Source organism: Panthera pardus, unplaced genomic scaffold (assembly GCF_024362965.1).
Source record: "Panthera pardus isolate Hobbes unplaced genomic scaffold, ASM2436296v1 HiC_scaffold_15, whole genome shotgun sequence".
NCBI lineage: Eukaryota > Metazoa > Chordata > Mammalia > Carnivora > Felidae > Panthera > Panthera pardus.
In genome coordinates, this window is record NW_026526710.1 from 20,654,426 (window position 1) to 20,671,939 (window position 17,514).

Here is a 17,514-nt window from a genome sequence, read left to right on the forward strand (position 1 = left end):
ATAATGCACAGAAACTGAGCCCAGTGCAGAATTCGTCCTTGGTAACAGTAGCTCCCTCTGCTGTCATTGGTACTTTTGCTGTGTCGCTGTTATTATTACTATTATTTCTGCCTTGAGTCTTCCTGCTGGGCCAAGGAGAGGGAAGGGGGCTTGGGGACTAGAGCAGAGGACCTGTTCTAGTCTTGGCTGGAATGCTTTCCAGCTGGGTGACGGTGAACGACACCACCTAACCTCTCTGAGCCTCGGTTTTCCCTCCATGCAAGGCCAGGGTCACCTGACCATCCAGAGTTTTGGTGGAGTGAGATGTGGAAAAGCGCTTTGGAAGTGGCAGAGAGCTGAACAGAGTTGTTGCGACTTTTGCCGTCCGGATGCACTCCCCATGCCAGGTGAGAGCCCTGGCATGTCCCCCACGGTCCTCCCCAGACCCTGCCCCCCTCGGCGGTCCTCCCCCCACCCCTACTCCCGGCCGAAGTCCTCCCAGCCCACCTACCCCCCCACCCCACCCCCTCGCCTGGCCTGGACATCTGATCTCCGACGCCCCCTGCAGGCTCCTCTCCCAGGCTCTTCTGCTGCCTTGTGGCCTCAGCCCCACCCAGAGTTTTGTCCTCAAACCAGCCTGGCTGTGGCCTGAACTGCTCACAGGGCCACCTGGGCCGCTGCCTCTACAGAAAGAGAGCTGGAGGGTGCAGGTGGGAGGTCCATCCTGGTGCCTGGCTTCACCGCCTGCCCAGGTCTGGGCTCTGCGTCTGGGACCATGTTGGCCACCTCCCCACACACTTGGGCCCAGGACTCGGTTTCTCACCCTCCTCTTGCACCCAAACCAGCCCCCAGATCATGTCGATTCCACCTGCCCGGCATCACATTTTTGTCTCCCTTCCCAAGCCCGGGTCTGCATTCATCTGGGCCACGGTCACAGTCCCTGAACTGGTGGCCTTTGAATCTGCTGCCACAGTCATTTGAAACCTGATCAAAAGATTTTGGCAGTGGCCCCCAGCCTATGGGAAAGTCATTCCCTACCATCACCTGCCATTCAAAGCCCTCAATGAGGAGTCACCACCCTCCATTCTGGCCTTATAGTCCCTGTGTGTCCCCATGCTTGAGCCACACAGGGGCATCTCTTACCACATCTGATGCTTCTCTGCTTCCATGCTTCTGTTCACATCAGCTCACTGCCCGGAATGTTCTTTCCCCCTCTTCACTTGCCGATGCTGTACTCATCTTTCTATACCCAGCTCAAATGCCACCCCTCTGCAAATGTGTGCCTGCAGGCCTCGCTCAGAACCTGTCTCACGCACCCCTCTGGTCCCAGGGCACCGTGCAGGTGCACCGTCAGCAGCAACGGCCACATTCTGCACCCCAGTCTGGCTTTGACTTGTGTCTCTGCCCCGTTTCAGGTGGTGGAGGCCTCAAGGGCACGGTCTCCACGGCTTTGTCATGATGATGATGATGATGGTAATAATAACAACCGTCATGCACAGATCACTTTGCAGTGGGTTCTACAGGACCATCACACCCTACTTAAGCCTCGTAAGAACCCACCGAAGTAGGTTCTGAGCTCCGCCCCCATTCTACGGATAAAGAAGTAAACACAAGGCTATCAGGTGGCCTGAGAGACAAAGCCAGAATGGAAAGTCATACAAGCCTCTGGGAGTCTAAAGTCAGTGCCCTTAATTGAAGCATAGTCACAGCCTTACTTGTCCCCAGGACTCACTAGAATCTCCTGGGAGCTTTTTTCTTTTGCTTTTTTTTTTTTTTTTTTACATTTATTTATTTTTGAGAGGCAGGAAAAGACAGACTGCAAGCAGGGGAGGGGCAGAGAGAGAAGGAGACACAGAATCCAGAGCAAGGTCCAGGCTCTGAGCCGTCAGCACAGAGCCCAGCGCAGGGTTCCACAATCCTTGAGATCATGACCTGAGCCGAAGTCAGACGTTTCACCGACTGAGCCACCCAGGCGCCCCTAGAATCTCCTGGGAGCCTTAAGAAAACAGTGATTCTGGGGTGCCTAGGTGGCTTAGTCAGTTGAGCATCTGACTCTTGATTTCGGCTCACGTCATGACCCCCAGGGTTGTGGAGTCAGGCTCTGCACTGAGATTCTCTCTGCTTGTGATTTTTTCTCTCTCCCTCTGTCTCCTTCTCCCACTCCTCATGTTCTATCAGGAGAAGAAGAAGAAGAAGAAGAAGAAGAAGAAGAAGAATGCTTTGGCCCCAATCGCAGACAGTCAGATGGAGTTGGCCTGGGCTGTGGCTGCCCCAGTGATTCCAGAGTGTAGCTAGGACTGAGAAAACCTGCTCCGGTGCCCATGGCCTAGTGGCTCAGTCTGACCTTCTCGGGGCCAGGCAGGACACAGCCTTGGAAAGAGGATTGGCTGCACTTAGCACATCTCTCCACTGTCTATACCATTTTAAAAAGTGAGTCAGTGCCTTATTTTCTAACCAAACCACCATAGCAGAAACAGTGACATGAATTTGAGCCAAACGAGGTAACCGGCCCTACCCTCCCTCACCCAAATCCTTTGGATTTTCTCAGTCACCAAAGCCCTCAGTCCGCTCTGAAGCCTTCTCAGTATACGGGGAGGAGGCGCCTGTAGAATCACTGGGGCCAAGAGGAAACTCACAGCGCATCCATTTTACAGATGGGCAAGCTGAGGCCAAAAGAGGGGAAGGGCTTTGGCCTGGACCACACAGAGTGGTGGGGCCAGAGCGAGAACCCAGCTCTCCCGACATTTGACGTGGGTCTCTTTCTGCCCCGTGTGATTCCAGCCTCTTCCTGTCTCTCACTGGCTCGGGGGCCTTTGGAAATCCAAGCCGCCTCTCTGAGCCTCGTTTTACATCCCTGCAAACTGGTGGCAGAGTCTAACGGCTCCGTGCAAGGATTAGATGGGGGCCAAATAAAGCAGTTGTGCTGGGGTAAGGAGAAAGAGTCTGGTTATTTACCGATCGGGACAAAAAAATCAAACTGGCAAGAACCAGCCAGGGCTTGCTGTGTCGCAGAAACATGTCCCCGGGCTGCCGTGCTCCAGCCCCAGGAACATCTTGGCCCAAGGTCCAGACACCTGTTGTGCTCTGAGGCCTGTCCATCCTGCATCTTGGCTCTGAGGCTCTGCCTAGGCCCTGGGGCGACAGTTTGTCCCCATCCTATGCTCGGCTCTGCTTCTTAACTTGTGCACGGTGATGCCAGCACGGCCTGCGGCTTCATGGAACATTTTCCTTCCCAGGCCTCTGTGGCCACATCGGCCACCTTGCTCCCCAGACTAGCCCTTCCCAAGCAGCTCGCCAGCGCAGTGAGCACACAGACTCTTGCCCTGGCTCTGCCGCTATCTGGTCTCATGACCTTGAGCAAGTTGCTCGACCCCTCTGAACCTCAGTCTCCACCTCTGCTAAGTGGGTATCATCTGATCCACCCCATTGCCGCGGGGGGGAGGGCAGGGATCAAAGGAGCCCACGAGCGGCAGAGTGAACCTTGTCTAGTGATGAACGGCCTCCAGTCACTTTGCATCGTGATCCAACAGCAGCCTACGGAGGTTGACTTTAGCCCTCGCTTATGCCTGGGTCGGGCAGGGGTGGGGGCCGAGCCAGTCCTCCCTGGCATCCTCCCCCACAAAGACGTGGCGGGGATGTGTTCAACAGCTGCTGCCGTTCAGCTGCCAGAGAACTTCTCTGAGGCAGCAAAGTCATTGTAATTGGACAGGTGCGGGCACGTGGGGGACCGGACAGGCAAACAACAGCTGAAGGGGGGTGGGAGGTGGAGCTGAGGTTGTCACTGGACTGGAACCAACTCCCGGCCAGAAGGCCACCAGATCTCTCAGCCCAACCCCTGCGGTATTCGCCCCACCTCAAGGGGGCGCCAGAGAGACCCGAGGCCATGGCCTGTCTGCCTGACAGCGATCCGCCCACGGCGCACTCCAAGCCCACCTGCCTGGTGTCCAGCCTCGTCCATCCTGCCCAGGGTCCCTGGCTGAGCGGCTGGGGACAAGGAGGGAGGCAGCGCTGGCCGCCATCAGGGATAACTCTGCAAGGTCTTAAAGCACAGGGACAGCATCGTGTCCAATGACTGCTTCAATCCAGCAGAGCTATTCAGAATAATGAAGGGATTTAGTGGACACCAACCAATCAGAAAGAACATCAGCTGGACCGAGGGACTGAGGTCCCTTCTTGGGCCAAGCACTAACCCTTTGATTATTGGCATGTGGCCATTCCAAGGCACTCAGGGGAGGGGAAGCTGGAGGGCACCGGAGCGGGGCTTGGCCAGAGCGGTGGCCATTTGCCACCCGGTATGGAGAGGTTTCAGGATTTTGACACCTATAACCAGTAACTGGATATCTTTCCCGCTTAAAGTAAGCCGACTACACATCCTTAGGTAACATCTAGGTTTCCCTTTCTGCAAAAAGAGGGGTAAAACGATCCCCACCATCGTACATCAGCCGATATCCTTCATTCATTCATTAAACAAACATTTGCTGAGTACTCGCTATGGGCTAAGTTCTACGAGAGGTGCTCAATACAGAGTGGACGGAGAGAGAGAACTGTTGCGCTTAAGGAACTGCTAGTCTGATAAGCCCCACGGTCAAGTATTTAACTATGTCGACCACAGTAAGACAAACACAGAGGGTGCTGGGGGAATCGGAGGAAGGAGGGCAACGGGAGAGCTTTCCGGGGATGTTCCAGAGAGGTCCCATTTGAGCTGGGTTTTGAAGGATGCGTAAGAGTTCCATCGATCAACTGAAGAAAGGACGTTCCTCAAAGCGGGGAGAACAGGAATAAAGGCAGGATGACAAGTGGCTGGGGAGTCTCATAGGACAGGACGATGGGTATCGACAGGCACCTCGTCCCCCTTCCCGTGGGACCACTTACCTCTTGTTCAGGAGAGCCAAGCGCTGCCTGTTTCCTCAGTCTTGCTTCCTTGGACTCTTTCTCAGTCTCCCGGACCAGTTGCCTAATGAAGCCTCCTGGGATGACAGAGAACAGGGGAGGGGGCGAGGAAGGTGGAGGGCTCTTGTCCTCCTCCCGAATCTGTTTTGCAGAAGCAAAGAAGGAGACAGCTCTGTGAGTGAACCAGTGGAAGCAAGTGGCCCTTTAAGATGCTAGCAGTGGAACCCGGGGGAGGGGACCCCAGGGAGGACATACATGACTCAAGCGCATGCGTGAGCGGCCGTGGCAAAGCGGATGAGGTTCGGCGGGGCTCTGGGGGGTTTCTGTAAAAATCCAACCCTGTGGCTACAGCCCAGTCCACTGACCCAGGGCTGTGGCTTCCTGATGGCCCTTAAACCAGGACCCGGGCAGCCAGGGGCTGGATGCTGGCATTTTACACCAGAAGCAGAGTCTAGACCAGAGCCGGCTGGGGTCAGGGGGCAGCGGAGACTCCTCTGCGGACTGCAGCGACCTTGGGGGCTGACGCAAGGCCACCCGCTCTGGCCGACCGGGGGGTACATCTTTAACCGGCATCACCATGACTGCTCACGGAGGGGAGTAAAAACGTATAGTGCTTTCTATGGCAGAGCTATACCCTGGTTTAAATAAGCTCCTTATCAAGGTCCTCGGTGGGTGGCTGGCAAGGACCTGATCACCCCAGCCCGGCTGAGTAAAGGGGAATCCAAAGGAGGTAGGAAAGACGAGGAGACAAAGCGGAGGCCAGGAGATAAGGTAGGTTGGGGCAGACCTCCGTCCGGGGAGAGAGAAGCAGGGAAGTTGAGGGGCTGGTTGACTCCACGCCTCTCTCTCTCGATGGAGGCTGAAGCCATGTCATGGGAGAGAGGGGAGTCTTAAGGCCCGCTCAGCAGATGCCGTCCTCGTGCGATACACCAGATCAGTGTGGGAGGGGCAAAGGCAACCAGGAGGCAGCCGGGGAGAAGCTTCTCGACCACCCCACACCTCAGCCTTCCAATTCATCAAATCATGCACGATTTGATGAATGGGGGATGGTGGGGTAAGGTGGATGAATGGTGGGATGCGGGGTAAAGGAGATAGCAGGCATCAGAGAAAAAGACAGCCCTTCACGGTATCTCGTGGGAAATAACAAAAGGGAAATGAGTAACTCGGAAGAAGGGCCTGATTCCAGTTCTCCATGGTGACAGGAGCCAGGGACCCCAGAAAGCCATCCCTACGGCACAAGTCTGGCAGCCAAGAGCTCTGCCTCTGTCCCGCTGCCCACACAAACCCCAGGCTCATCAGAACTGCCGTGACGATCCAGACGGGACAGGTGGTCTACCCTCATTCCCCCCGCGGCCTACCGAGGAACAGGAAAAGACCCGGCAGTCATAGGAGGAGTTCAAGGAGTTCACGGACTGGGTTAGGGGGGCCGCGGCTAACCGAGCCGGCTCAGGGGAAATGGAAGGTGGGACTGGATACACCACAGGGAGCAGCCTGGGCCACCCACGTTGACTTGCCCTCTGAGGGTCAAGTCGGCCCTGTGGATCCAGCCTGGGCCCTGAGTGTTACTTTCCTTCTGCTCCCACAGGGCGAGGCGTGATGAGATGGCCATGCTGAGACAGTGTCAAGGCTGAGATGAGATGATGCGGGGCTCTCTGCAGACAGCACGAAATGTGGCTTTATGGACACACAGGGCACATGAGGTGAACAGACACAAGACTGACACACGGAGACACGGGGAGGGGTGGAGAGAAGAGAGATACAGGTTAGCTCTTGGACACAGCCCTGCTCCCGCCCCCGCCGACGCCAAGAACCAAGGTCACGTGGCTGGGCACGGCCCACTGGAAGGACAACGATCAGCATGGAGGCCCTTGGCCATGGAGTGGACAGCACCCCCCAGATCCTTTACCCTTAACCCCGCACTTTAACTTGTCATTGGGACACAACATATACCAGAAGAGGACCTAAATATACAGCTAAGCAGCTATTCTCCCCTAAAGAATAGACCTATTTAACCAGCACCCTGATGAAGATTAAAACATCTTGTTTTATTTGTTACAAGTTCGAGGACAAGCACATCTAATCTATAGTGATGAAGGTCGGAGGACCTGTTAGCTTTTGGCTGGAAAGGGGCACGAGGGAACTTCCTGGGGTGATGGGACTGTTCTGTATCTTGAACCGGGAGGGGGCCACACGAGTGCGTCGTATGAAAGAATTCACCCAGCTGTACAATCCACTCGCTGGATGTCAATCCTGTCTCAATTCAAAAATAAACAGAACAGGGACGCCCGAGCAGCTCAGTCGGCCCAACACCCAACTCTTGATTTCGGCTCAGGTCACGATCCCAGGGTTGCAGGATGGAGACCCGCGTCGGGCTCTGTGCTGAGCACTGAGAGCGGAGCCTGCTTAAGATTCCCTCTGCTCCCTCCTCTCGGCTCATACACCCTCCCTCCCTCCCTCTCTCTCTCTCTCTCTCCCTCAAATAAAAAAAAAAAAATCAAAATAAATAAATAAACTTAGAAAAAAAAAAAAAGAATGAAAGGCGAGCCTGGGGGGCTCAGCCAGTCGAGCGTCTGACTCTTGAGTTGGGCTCGGGTCATGACCTACGTTTGTGAGATCGAGACCCGCGTTGGGCTCTGTACTGGAAAACATTACAGCCCCCTGACCCTCCCTCACACCCCCGTCTAAAGTTACTGTCCCCTCCCCCTCCCCCCCCAGGGCAACCACTCTCCTGACTTGTAACACCATAGAATAGTGTGTTTTTCTTTTGTGAGGGTGCCACGGGCTCCATAATTGGATCACGCGTGTTAGGAAAGGACAGGGAACCAAAAGTATTCATTGGGCTGGTGCTTTGGGGGAAACAATTTAGTATATTCAGCATCTGATTGAGAGGCTTGACAAATGTTCACGACTTTTGACCTAGCAAGGCCCCTTCTGGATAACAAGCTCAAGGAAGTGATTCTAAAGCAGAGAAGTTCATCACTGGGGGGCTGGTAGCCCCAACCCCAGAGACACAGCCCGTGTGGCCAGGAAGTAGAGGAGGCTGAATAAACTAGAGCCCATCTGACTTGAAGGAATATGCCATGAATCCATTGAGAAGGGTACGTAGGAAGCATTTTAGAAACCGCTTCACTGAGGCATCATTTCTATGCTAGACAGAAGACTTGCCCATTTGTAAACATGCAGTGATGATCTCTGAAAAGTTTTAGAGTTTTGCCACCAGAACCTCAGTCCCATCACCCCCAAAAGACCCTTCCAAGACCCGCTGCAGGGTCCCTGGGTGGCTCAGTTGGCGTCCGACTCTTGGTTTCAGCTCAGGTCGTGATCTCACGGTTCGTGAGTTCAAGCCCCATGCCGGGCTCTGTCCTGACCGTGCAGAGCCTGCTTGGGATTCTGTCTCTCTGTCTCTCTCTCTCCCTGTCCCTCCCCTGCTCACTCTCTCTGTCTCTCTCTCAAAATAAGTAAACTTTAAAAAGAAGAGAAAGGCCATTTGCAGCCACCAGCTGTGTGCACCCTCAGCCCCGGGCCACCACTACCATTCTGTGTATGACTAAATAGATCGCCTTTTCTGGACATTCTCTATAAATGGAACCCTAGCACATGCAGTCCTTTGTGCTTCTTTCGCTCTGCATAATGTCTTCGAGGTTCGTCCGCACTGTTGTGCAGACGAGCTAACTGGCGTTTTCTTGTACCCATGGATCACCTCTCGTTTATGGGGTCGGGATGAATGGCGCTGCTCTGAACAGCCACGTAAATCATCGCACACCTACGTTTCCATTTCTCTTGGGTAGATCCCTGAGGGTCGCAGTGCTAAGCCTACAGGGTGACGCTTTGTTTGACTGTTTAAGCCCCGGCCAGGCTGTCTTCCCAAGTGGCTGCACCGTCCCCCATGGGCCACCCGCAGTGTGTGAGGCTCGATCGGGACGCGTGCTCCATAACACGGTGATATTGGAAGGTGTCTGTGTTCCCTCTAGAGATTAGAAGGCAGAGCTCAGCATTGCACACACTAAACTCTCCCAAAGGGGCAAAACCCAAAACGCTCCACAGAAAGCCAAGAGTGGAAGGAAGCACACCAAGGTCTTAAAGGAAGTGGTCAGGAGTGAAGGAGTGGACGTCTTCTCCTCCCTCCAACTTTCCGCACGTCTGTGCTGGGCGTTGCCCTCGGAGCAGTGTCCCCCCCACCACCGCCCCTCCCTCCCAGTCCCTTCTGGAAGATGCCCCCCTTCCCAGCTGTCAGAACCACCATCACCATTGAAAGCCAGAGTGTTCATGGTCGGTCTGTGGGTAGCCTCTTTCAGTGACTTATCCATAAGAAGATGGTTCGCACAGAGTTCAAGGTGATCCTGTGTGTCGCACAGACAGCTGTCTGTCTGTCAGGATGCTGTACGTCCTGGAAGCCGGTGAGGCGGACTGGGCTGGGCTGAAACCGGCTCCCATCATCTCACAAGGGCTCCCCGTGGCCACCTCTTTCCAGCTCCGTGTTCTGTGACGTCACCTGAAGGGCTTGAAATTGGCTATGGGGGTATTTACACCCCAGAAATGGGCAAATGCGTCAGATCAGGGCTTTTGTTCCGGGAGCTGGCCATTAAACGTTTACCAGCACATCCCTGGATGAGACCCCAGGGCCCCTGTGGGGCCTGGCTAAAAGGAAATCTCGAGATCCAAAGATCCAAGGGACCTTGCGGCTCTGATGAGGTCACAAGCCCACAGGGAGACCCCGGAAACATGTCCCAGGGCAGACGGCCAAGTCTTTGCCTTGAGAAGAAAGTTCCTCACAGCATGGCCTCTCCAGCTTGCAAAGGCACATGAGAGACCGATGGGGTGGAGAATGGGCACAAGATCAGATCTCTGGGGAGAGGGGCAGGGGAAGGGGAGGGGAGACCCTGGGGAGGCCCCCGAGTCACTCATAGCCAGACTCCGCTCTTCTATGCGCCTGGGAAGCAGAGCCCAGGTTATGAATAGGCCTGACGTGAGGTAGCCTGGCCACCAACCACCCCCCCAGCCGCCGGCTCCCCATCCAGCCGAGGCCTGGCCAGGCCAGTGGCGGCTTCCCAAGGATCACCCTCGGCTTCAAGGCTCCAGGGAGAATCCTGGCTGTCAATATGGGCTGTCCTCAGCCGGGGCTGCTGGCCTGCCCAGAGGCCCACAGCATAGGGGGACAGTGAGAGAGCCATCACTCTCCGCGTCCTGCCCCTCGGAGGCATCAGGCCAGTCCCAGTGACCCAGGGCCAGGAGCCAGTGCTCCTGGGAAGGCTTTGTCAAGCCTTAATTTAAGTAAGTGTTCTTATCACCACGTTCCTTTCCAGGTCTAAAACTCACACCTGCCTCATCAGCTTCTGTTTTAAGCCCATGAGGAGGCCCCGGATGCTCAGAATTCATGGTATTAACGTCTTGAGTCTCCCCCTTAGGGGTGGGAGAGGCTGGTGAAGGGAAAGGTGATCCCCAAAGCCAGGGACAGCTTGAAACAGTTTTTCCTGAACACATGTTGGATCTGAGTGGCCCCACGGGGCCCTCAAGGCTTTCCCTCTCACCTCCCCAAATGCCCAGTCCTGACACAGCGGCCAGGACTCCGGTGACTTCCCCTGTCTCAAAACACAAGTTCCCAAGTCTTTAGAGATGCCTACGTGGCCCTCAAACCATCTGCCCTAAAGCCTCTCCCGCTCGCTCCTCCTTTCCTGGCACACCGACCTTCTGGAGGCACCTTCTGTGCAGATTCCCGCCTCAGGGCCTTTGCACATCTGTTCCCTCTGCTTCAAATGCTTGTCCCCGCGTGGCTCACACCATCACCTCCTTCAAGCCGTTGCTCAGTGTCACCTCATCAATGAGCCTCCCTTCCCTATTTAAATGGACGCATAGCCACCCCCCCACCCCCGCATCCCGGCACCACCCATCATTTTATCCCGTCCTTTCTTTCCCACAGCATTTACTGCTATCACTGTCCATCATGCTGTGTATTTTTTGTTTAGCTTCTGACTCACCCTGAAGAACATGGCCCTATGAAGGCCTGAAGCTCCGTGTGTTCTGTCCCCTTATGTAGCCCCAGTGCCTAGAAGAGTGCCTGGCACGCGCTTAGCTCTCTGTGAATGTGTGTTGAATGAGTGACTGAATGCAGGGGTGGGTAACAATCAGGAGTAAAACGGACGAGGGACGGAGCGGGCCCTCGGCAAGCAAGCCTGTGGCAGGGACTCCTGACATCCCCCCTGTGCTGTCGGCATCCACGGGGCAGGGGAGGGGAGGGGAGGGCGGGCGGCATGATATCATGGCTCTTCCACCACCATCACACGGTGGGACCCCAGGAAATTCTCTGAGCCTGTTTTCTCAGTGGTAAAATAAGCCACGCACACACCACACACATGCCCGATCCCCAGTAACTGCTGTTGATCATATTTTCATTTTTATTTGACTCCACGGGTCAAAGCCAGCCTGGGGAACCCAGCATCCACTGCCCCCCAGCCCCCCCTTAAATTCCTGCCGGACCTGGAATTTCTTTATCTTAAGAGCTGTTATCGCATTCACCCTCACAGCGGCACAAGGCGGTTGGCATCTCTCCCATAGAGCAGACAGTGACTCAGAGAGGTTGAGGCACTTGCCCAGGGTCACCCAGCTAAAACGTCAAGCTGAGACCTGCTCCCCAGGATGTGTCCCTCTCCTCCTACCCGTGCCCTGCTGTCATCTCAGCCTCACACTGGCGGTGATAATTGGGGCCAACCTGGGGCCGCCAGGTTGGGGCTCGGAGGCACCCTATGTCCTGGCGGCACGTTGTGGAACCCCAGGAAGTTGGCTCAAGTAGGTACATCCGGGGGTAGCACTGTGTGTGCTCTGCTATTTGGTTGGCACCTGTCGGGTGTTAGTCCCGGCACCAGGTCTGTCGTAGCTTGAGAATCGAGGGGGTTAACAAATTCGCTCGAGGCCACACGGGAAGGAGTGGGGATGACCCAGTTGCCTAAATCCCTCCTCCTTCCGTCCACCCTGAGGTCTCTGCCCCCCGACCCCGGAAGGGAGGCAACGCAAGCAAGACCGTTGATGACAGTGCCACTAAGATCTGGGCGCTGCTCGGTGCTGAGAACTCGAGCGCTCACGTCGTTCACGGTCACGAGCCACCAGATTATAGGGTGGATTCTGTGAGTGACCCCATGTCGGAGGGAGGGGACGTGCCTTGATCCCAGCCAGGAAGCGGCGAAGCTGCCTGATGGACCCAGACGGTCTGACTTCAGAGCCCACGGTCGCTATAGCACCCGGGGGTTTCCAGGTTCTCCATCCCTGTGTCTGGCCCACAGCAGCTTCTTGTTCCTTTCTCCTAGCCTCCGTCTTTCACTAGCGCGTTGGGCCACCTCCTCCAGGATGCCTTCCTGACGGTGCCAGCCCATGCCACCCTCCCAGCGGTCACAGCCTCCTGCCTGCTCCACCCAATCACCCCCATCACCCTGCCCTTCGCTCCACCAGCCACACACCTTACGTCGCTGCATGGTCCTTCTTTGTTTCGACTTCCATTTGGAATCCATCTTGCCCACAGTGTGACTGGTGAGTGTATTTACGCCCCAGCTAGCTCACCAGGCGCCTGGAGGCAGGCAGAGGTGTTGGCCGCTGTGAGAGCCAGGGCGAGGCTAGGGTGCTCGACATCTGGTCTGACGGTCACACGGGAGGCCGGGCATGCCAGGATCAGAAGACCGTGGGGAGAGGAAGATGCCCCTGAGGTGGGTGTCTTCCATTTGCCCCTTAGACACATCTTCCACAACCTTCCAGCTTCCAAGTGGGTTCAAGGTCACGGCAATCCCCCCACTGGCAGAGATCAGAGGGCACCCACGCCCTCCCTGCTTGGGGGCCACGGGTTGGCTGCCTCCCTCCACCGGAAGGCACCCTCCCCTCGGGCCGCCCCTTCCTCTGGCTACCCTCTCCTGCTCTGGTGGCGGGTCCCTCCCCTGCCTCCTTGGTCCTGGAGGAAATAGCAGCTCCTCCTGCGGCTGGTCCCGGCATGCTGCACCCGGGAGAGGTCAGCAAATTTTCCTGCAAAGGACGGGATAGTAAGCCCTTCAAGCACTGAGGGCACAGGGTCTCCCTCCACTACTCAGCTCTGCCTTTGCATTGCTGAGGCAGCCCTGGGTGATATGTAAATGAATGGGCGTGGCTGTGTCAGTACAACTTTATTCTTTAAAGGGGGCCAAGAGCTGGATGTGGCCCTGGCCAAATCTGGAAGGACAAGGTCAACAAGGCTACCAACATCCATGCTGCTTGCTGAGTTTGAGGACCTCTTCAGGCTCTGCTTGCCAGGCAGCCAGGTCTGGGGCCATTTCCCAAAGGGAAGGGCCTCAAGTCTACGGAAGCTGTTGGGGGAGGGAAGAGTGGACGCTTGGTTCATCTTTCTGTGTCTCATAACACCCCACTCCCATCTTTAGACCGCTCTGTCCTCTGGGGTGCTGACCACTAGGGTTGCAGCCCTCAGGGTTCCCTGGCTTTCTGGCCTCCTGTTGAGTTTGTTCAGTGGAAGGCTCTGGAATGAGACCTGCGTATGGGAACCACAAACGGTAGAGTATTTATCCCCCTGCTGGCCCTGCTTCCCTGGCCCCTAGTTTGGGGAAAGGCTGTGTTTCTCTATCTACGGCCACAAGCCCCTTGGAGAGGTCCCTCTCCATGAACAGACTGCAGTTACCCCCCAGGCTCTTCTATTAACCTTCCGTGCCTTGCATCAGGCCCAAGGCTAATAGCCCACCACTATCCTCTCTGGATGCTTCAGCACGCTTTGTTGGTTTCCTTAACGCTGCACCCACTCTCGGAAGAGTTCCTTCATTCAAAAGGCTCTCCAATTGACCAGCTGGGTATGCGGTCTCCCGGTAAGACCCTGGCCAATACGGCCAGGGGGGCAAGTAGGTTTCAATTCACTATCACCTCTGACAGATGGTTAGTTTCTGCCTGGAGTGATATATGGGAAGGACTCTGAACTTTTATCTGGGCTCAGTGGAAAAGAATGCTCTGATTGATTATTAATGTCTGCCCTGGGCATGGAAGGTGGAATGGTGCACCTTTGCTTTCTATTTTTATATTTTTTTTTCATTTTTCAATGTTTATTTATTTTTGGGAGAGAGAGAGAGAGAGAGGGAGAAAGAGAGAGAGCAGGGGAGGGGCAGAGAGAGAGGGAGACAGAGGATCCAAAGCAGGCTGTGCTGTCCGTGCAGAGCCTGACTCGGGGCTCAAACTCATGAAACTTCGAGATCATGACCTGAGCCAAAACCAAGAGTCAGACGCTTAACCGACTGAGCCACCCAGGTGTCCCTTGTCAAATGCAGGCTTAATGGACAAAGGGACTCTCATGATTCATACATGATTCAGCCAAGCTCACCCCGACCTGGAGTTTGATGGCCAAAGGGTCATGTAGTATTGAAAAGAGACTTTGCCCAACGCAGGGACACCGTCCCCTCATCAGGGCAAGGGAAGCCCACAGCTAACAAGTAGCTGAGGATTAAGGCCACAGTCGCAAAACCCACATTATCCTAGAAGATGAGAAGAGGGGTGGCTAATGAGAATAAAGGGCAGGGATGTTAGCAGTAGGAAAGAGTGTAAAGGGAGGGAGAGAGGAAAAAGGGAGGCATTGAGATGGAGAAGAATGGAGAAAATGGGGTGGCAGGGGTGGAGAATGCAATGTGTAACCACCATCAGAGATTCCCAGAGGACCAGACCTTCTCACAAGGAATCTCCTAGACAGAAAGTCAAGGAGTCCTTTCTTGGTCATTTCCAGTGATGGGGAGCTCACTACTAAGTAAAACGTTCAGGGTCTACTCTAATTTTACTCTTCTTTGGGACCAGAACTACAAAGCTCTCAGAGGCCACAGAACCCACCTTCTGGCATCCTGGAACAGTCTAGGGTCTTCAACTCCCTGTTCCCTGGGGTCTGCCACATTTTCTTCCCACCCACAGAGCTGCCTTGCCAGGACAGCCACCTGCTGGCCCCAGTTCTGTCCTCTGGAGAGACAGACAAGGTTTTCCATGTGACACAAGTGGGGTCTGCCCCCAATCTTCTCATCTGAAGCCTTCAGCCATTTCTCAGGTGATCCTTCAGATCACCGGCCACCGTCCCCCGGGAGATTTCTAGATGGTTCTCTGCTACAGAAGTGGACACTTTTCAGTTCACAAGAGGCTGGCCAGGGTGAACACAGCAGATGCCATCCTTCAGTGGGCTGACCTCAGCCTTGGAGGTCTCACAGCCAAGCTGGGGCCCCACCTGCCTTTTGTCAAACCTCTTAAGGTGTCAGCTCCCCTTCTGTCCAGTGGGGGAAGTGGCTTTTCTTCACCAGGAATGTGGGAGTACTGGGTGCTCTGTACACCTGTGAGCCGTGACATTCACAGCAGCCCTGTCCCCTATTGTCCCCATTTAAGTTCTAGTCTTTTGGGTTCCTGGACCCGTTTCCAATGGGGGGAGGGGGAGGTGGCTCCCCACACACCACCAGGCTGTTTTCAGACTCCTGCAGGGCGACCAGGAGTCAACTCAATTCAACTCAATTCTGACACTATCTACCTGGAGACAACATCACATTCTGCAGGTAAAGGGCTCAGTCCCCCAAGACCACCCTCCACTTTGGACACCAATCGCAAACCCGAGCCATCACCTGTGCGTCTGACCAACTCTGGCTATAAATCAAAGGTTCCCATGACCCCCCTCCTTGAGTCTGGATTAATTTGCTAGAACAGCTCAGAACTCAGCGAAACATTTCGCTCCTCAGCTCACCCGTTTATTATGAAGGGCTAGAACTCAGGAAGAGATGCACGGAGCAGGGTCTGGGGAAAGGGTGTGGGGCTCCCGTGCCTGCTCCAGGGGCTCAACTTTTCCCAAATTTCCACACAGTCACCAACCCAGAAGCTCTCCAAACACTGTCCTTTTGGGGTTTTATGGAGACTTTATTACATGGTCATGATTGATTAAGTCCTCGGCCACTGGTGATTGAGCTCAATCTCCAGCGCGTCTCCAGTCCCTGTCCCAAGTCCCCAGTCCCCAGAGAGGTCAGGGGTGGGACTGAAAGTTCCAAGTGGTTGGCTCTTTGGCCAACCAACCCCCATCCTTAGGTGCTTTTCAAAATCTGGGCATTAGCATAACAAAGGTCACGTTCATCACTCTCAATGTTTAGGGAGTTACCAGCCCTGATTTGTAGATGAAGACCGGATATATATGGGAAATATATTTTGGTCATATGAATATCACACCCCGTGGATTAAAACCCGCCCATGCTTTGCACATCAGTGGCCAACAGGCCGGCACCCACCTCCACCCCCTACCCCTTGCCTCTATCCCTAAATCGTGCAGTGAGTGTTTCTTGGAGAAATGATTAGTGAAAAGTCTTGGTTCCTCCAGCACATCACTCTCCTCTCCCTATCTGTGGTTGTCACACCGACGTAGGTTGGCCACATGCCTCTACCAGTCACCGTGTAGCTTGATGAGATGCTAAACCTCGCAGATGGGCCTCCTGGCCTCATTCAGGGGAGGCCCACGAGGTTTCTCCCTCATGCCAGTGTCAGCTCATCCGCAGTTGAGAACTGCCCAGAGTGTGGCATTGAGAATGATCCCCACTAGCCCAAGGGCTTGTGGTGATTGACTAGTAATGCCTGCTGTGGGCACAGCAATGGCTACATGGGGTACGTCTGCCAAGTATTTACCATTTGCAGGCCAGTGTTCCCCCGGCCACCTGTGAAGCAAGGAGCTGGGCATACGTCTGCTGGGGGGGCTCTCCTGACTGCTTTTGGGGTTTGAGTGCCCCATCAGAGGGCTGTCTTCCTACCCGTGCTGTGTTGCTACCTTGAGCTGTGCCGTAGAATACAGCAGCCAGCAGCCGCAGGGTGGCTAGTTAAATTTTAATTATTTAAAATTAAGTTAAACCAAAACGTCACCTTCTCAGTCACCCTAGACAGACTTCAAATGCACAATGGCCCCATTTGGCCAACAGCTACCATGCTGGACAACACAGGTACAGAACATTTCTATCATTGCAGAAGTTCTATCGGATCACATTGGGTTAGGTCAGTGGTTTTCGCTGGGTATCAGTGTGCCCATCAATGGACTTTTGGCATTGCCTGAAGACATTTTTGGTTGTCACAACCAGAGGGGACCAGTGTTAGTGGCATCTGGTGGGTAGAGGCCAGGCACGCTGGTAAACATCCCACAGTACACAGGACGTCCCTCCCCCCCCTCCCTGCCCCAGACACAGCAAAGAATTATCCAGATCCAAGTGTCAATAAGGAGGAGGTTGAGACACCTTGATCTAAAAAATCCATGTGAAGTGGAGAAGGGCATTAATGGGGAGACAAAGGGCAAAATCATCTTTCTTTGTTATCAATAGCAAAGAACAATAATAGAAAAAAAAGAGAAAACGAGGTGACCCACTGTTGACAAAAGAAGAGAAGAAATTCCCGGACCTATCACCACTTAGTAGCTCTGTGCCCTTGGACAGTCACTAAACCTCTCTGATTCTCAATTTCACCCCCCTTCCCACTGGATTGCCAATGGATTAAGTGAGGCAAGGAGTGTGAATGGGCTGTGTCATCTGTCCGTCTGAAGCAGTGTGGTATAATTTATTATCTTAGCTCCTGTTGTTTAGTATGCCAGACTAAATACACAGTCTCCGGCAGAAAAGAAAAGTCCCAGTTTAATTTCATTCTGCGTGACCT

General features: G+C 54.6%; 1 protein-coding gene across 3 annotated transcripts in view; it reads right to left on the reverse strand.

The window, feature by feature from the left end:
- MYO18B (myosin XVIIIB) overlaps positions 1-17,514 on the reverse strand; it is a 258,324-nt gene that overhangs the window by 236,695 nt on the left and 4,115 nt on the right. For 2 of the 3 annotated variants that reach the window (XM_053902225.1, XM_053902226.1), the window contains exons 2-3: positions 6,440-6,585; positions 4,852-5,010 (exon numbers count right to left, since the gene is read on the reverse strand). In XM_053902225.1, the coding sequence (XP_053758200.1) occupies positions 4,852-5,010; positions 6,440-6,478 (198 nt within the window). In that variant the 5' untranslated portion in view covers positions 6,479-6,585. Of the gene's footprint in view, positions 1-4,851; positions 5,011-6,439; positions 6,586-14,697; positions 14,821-17,514 lie in introns of all 3 variants that reach the window. The other variant, XM_053902227.1, reaches the window with a different exon arrangement.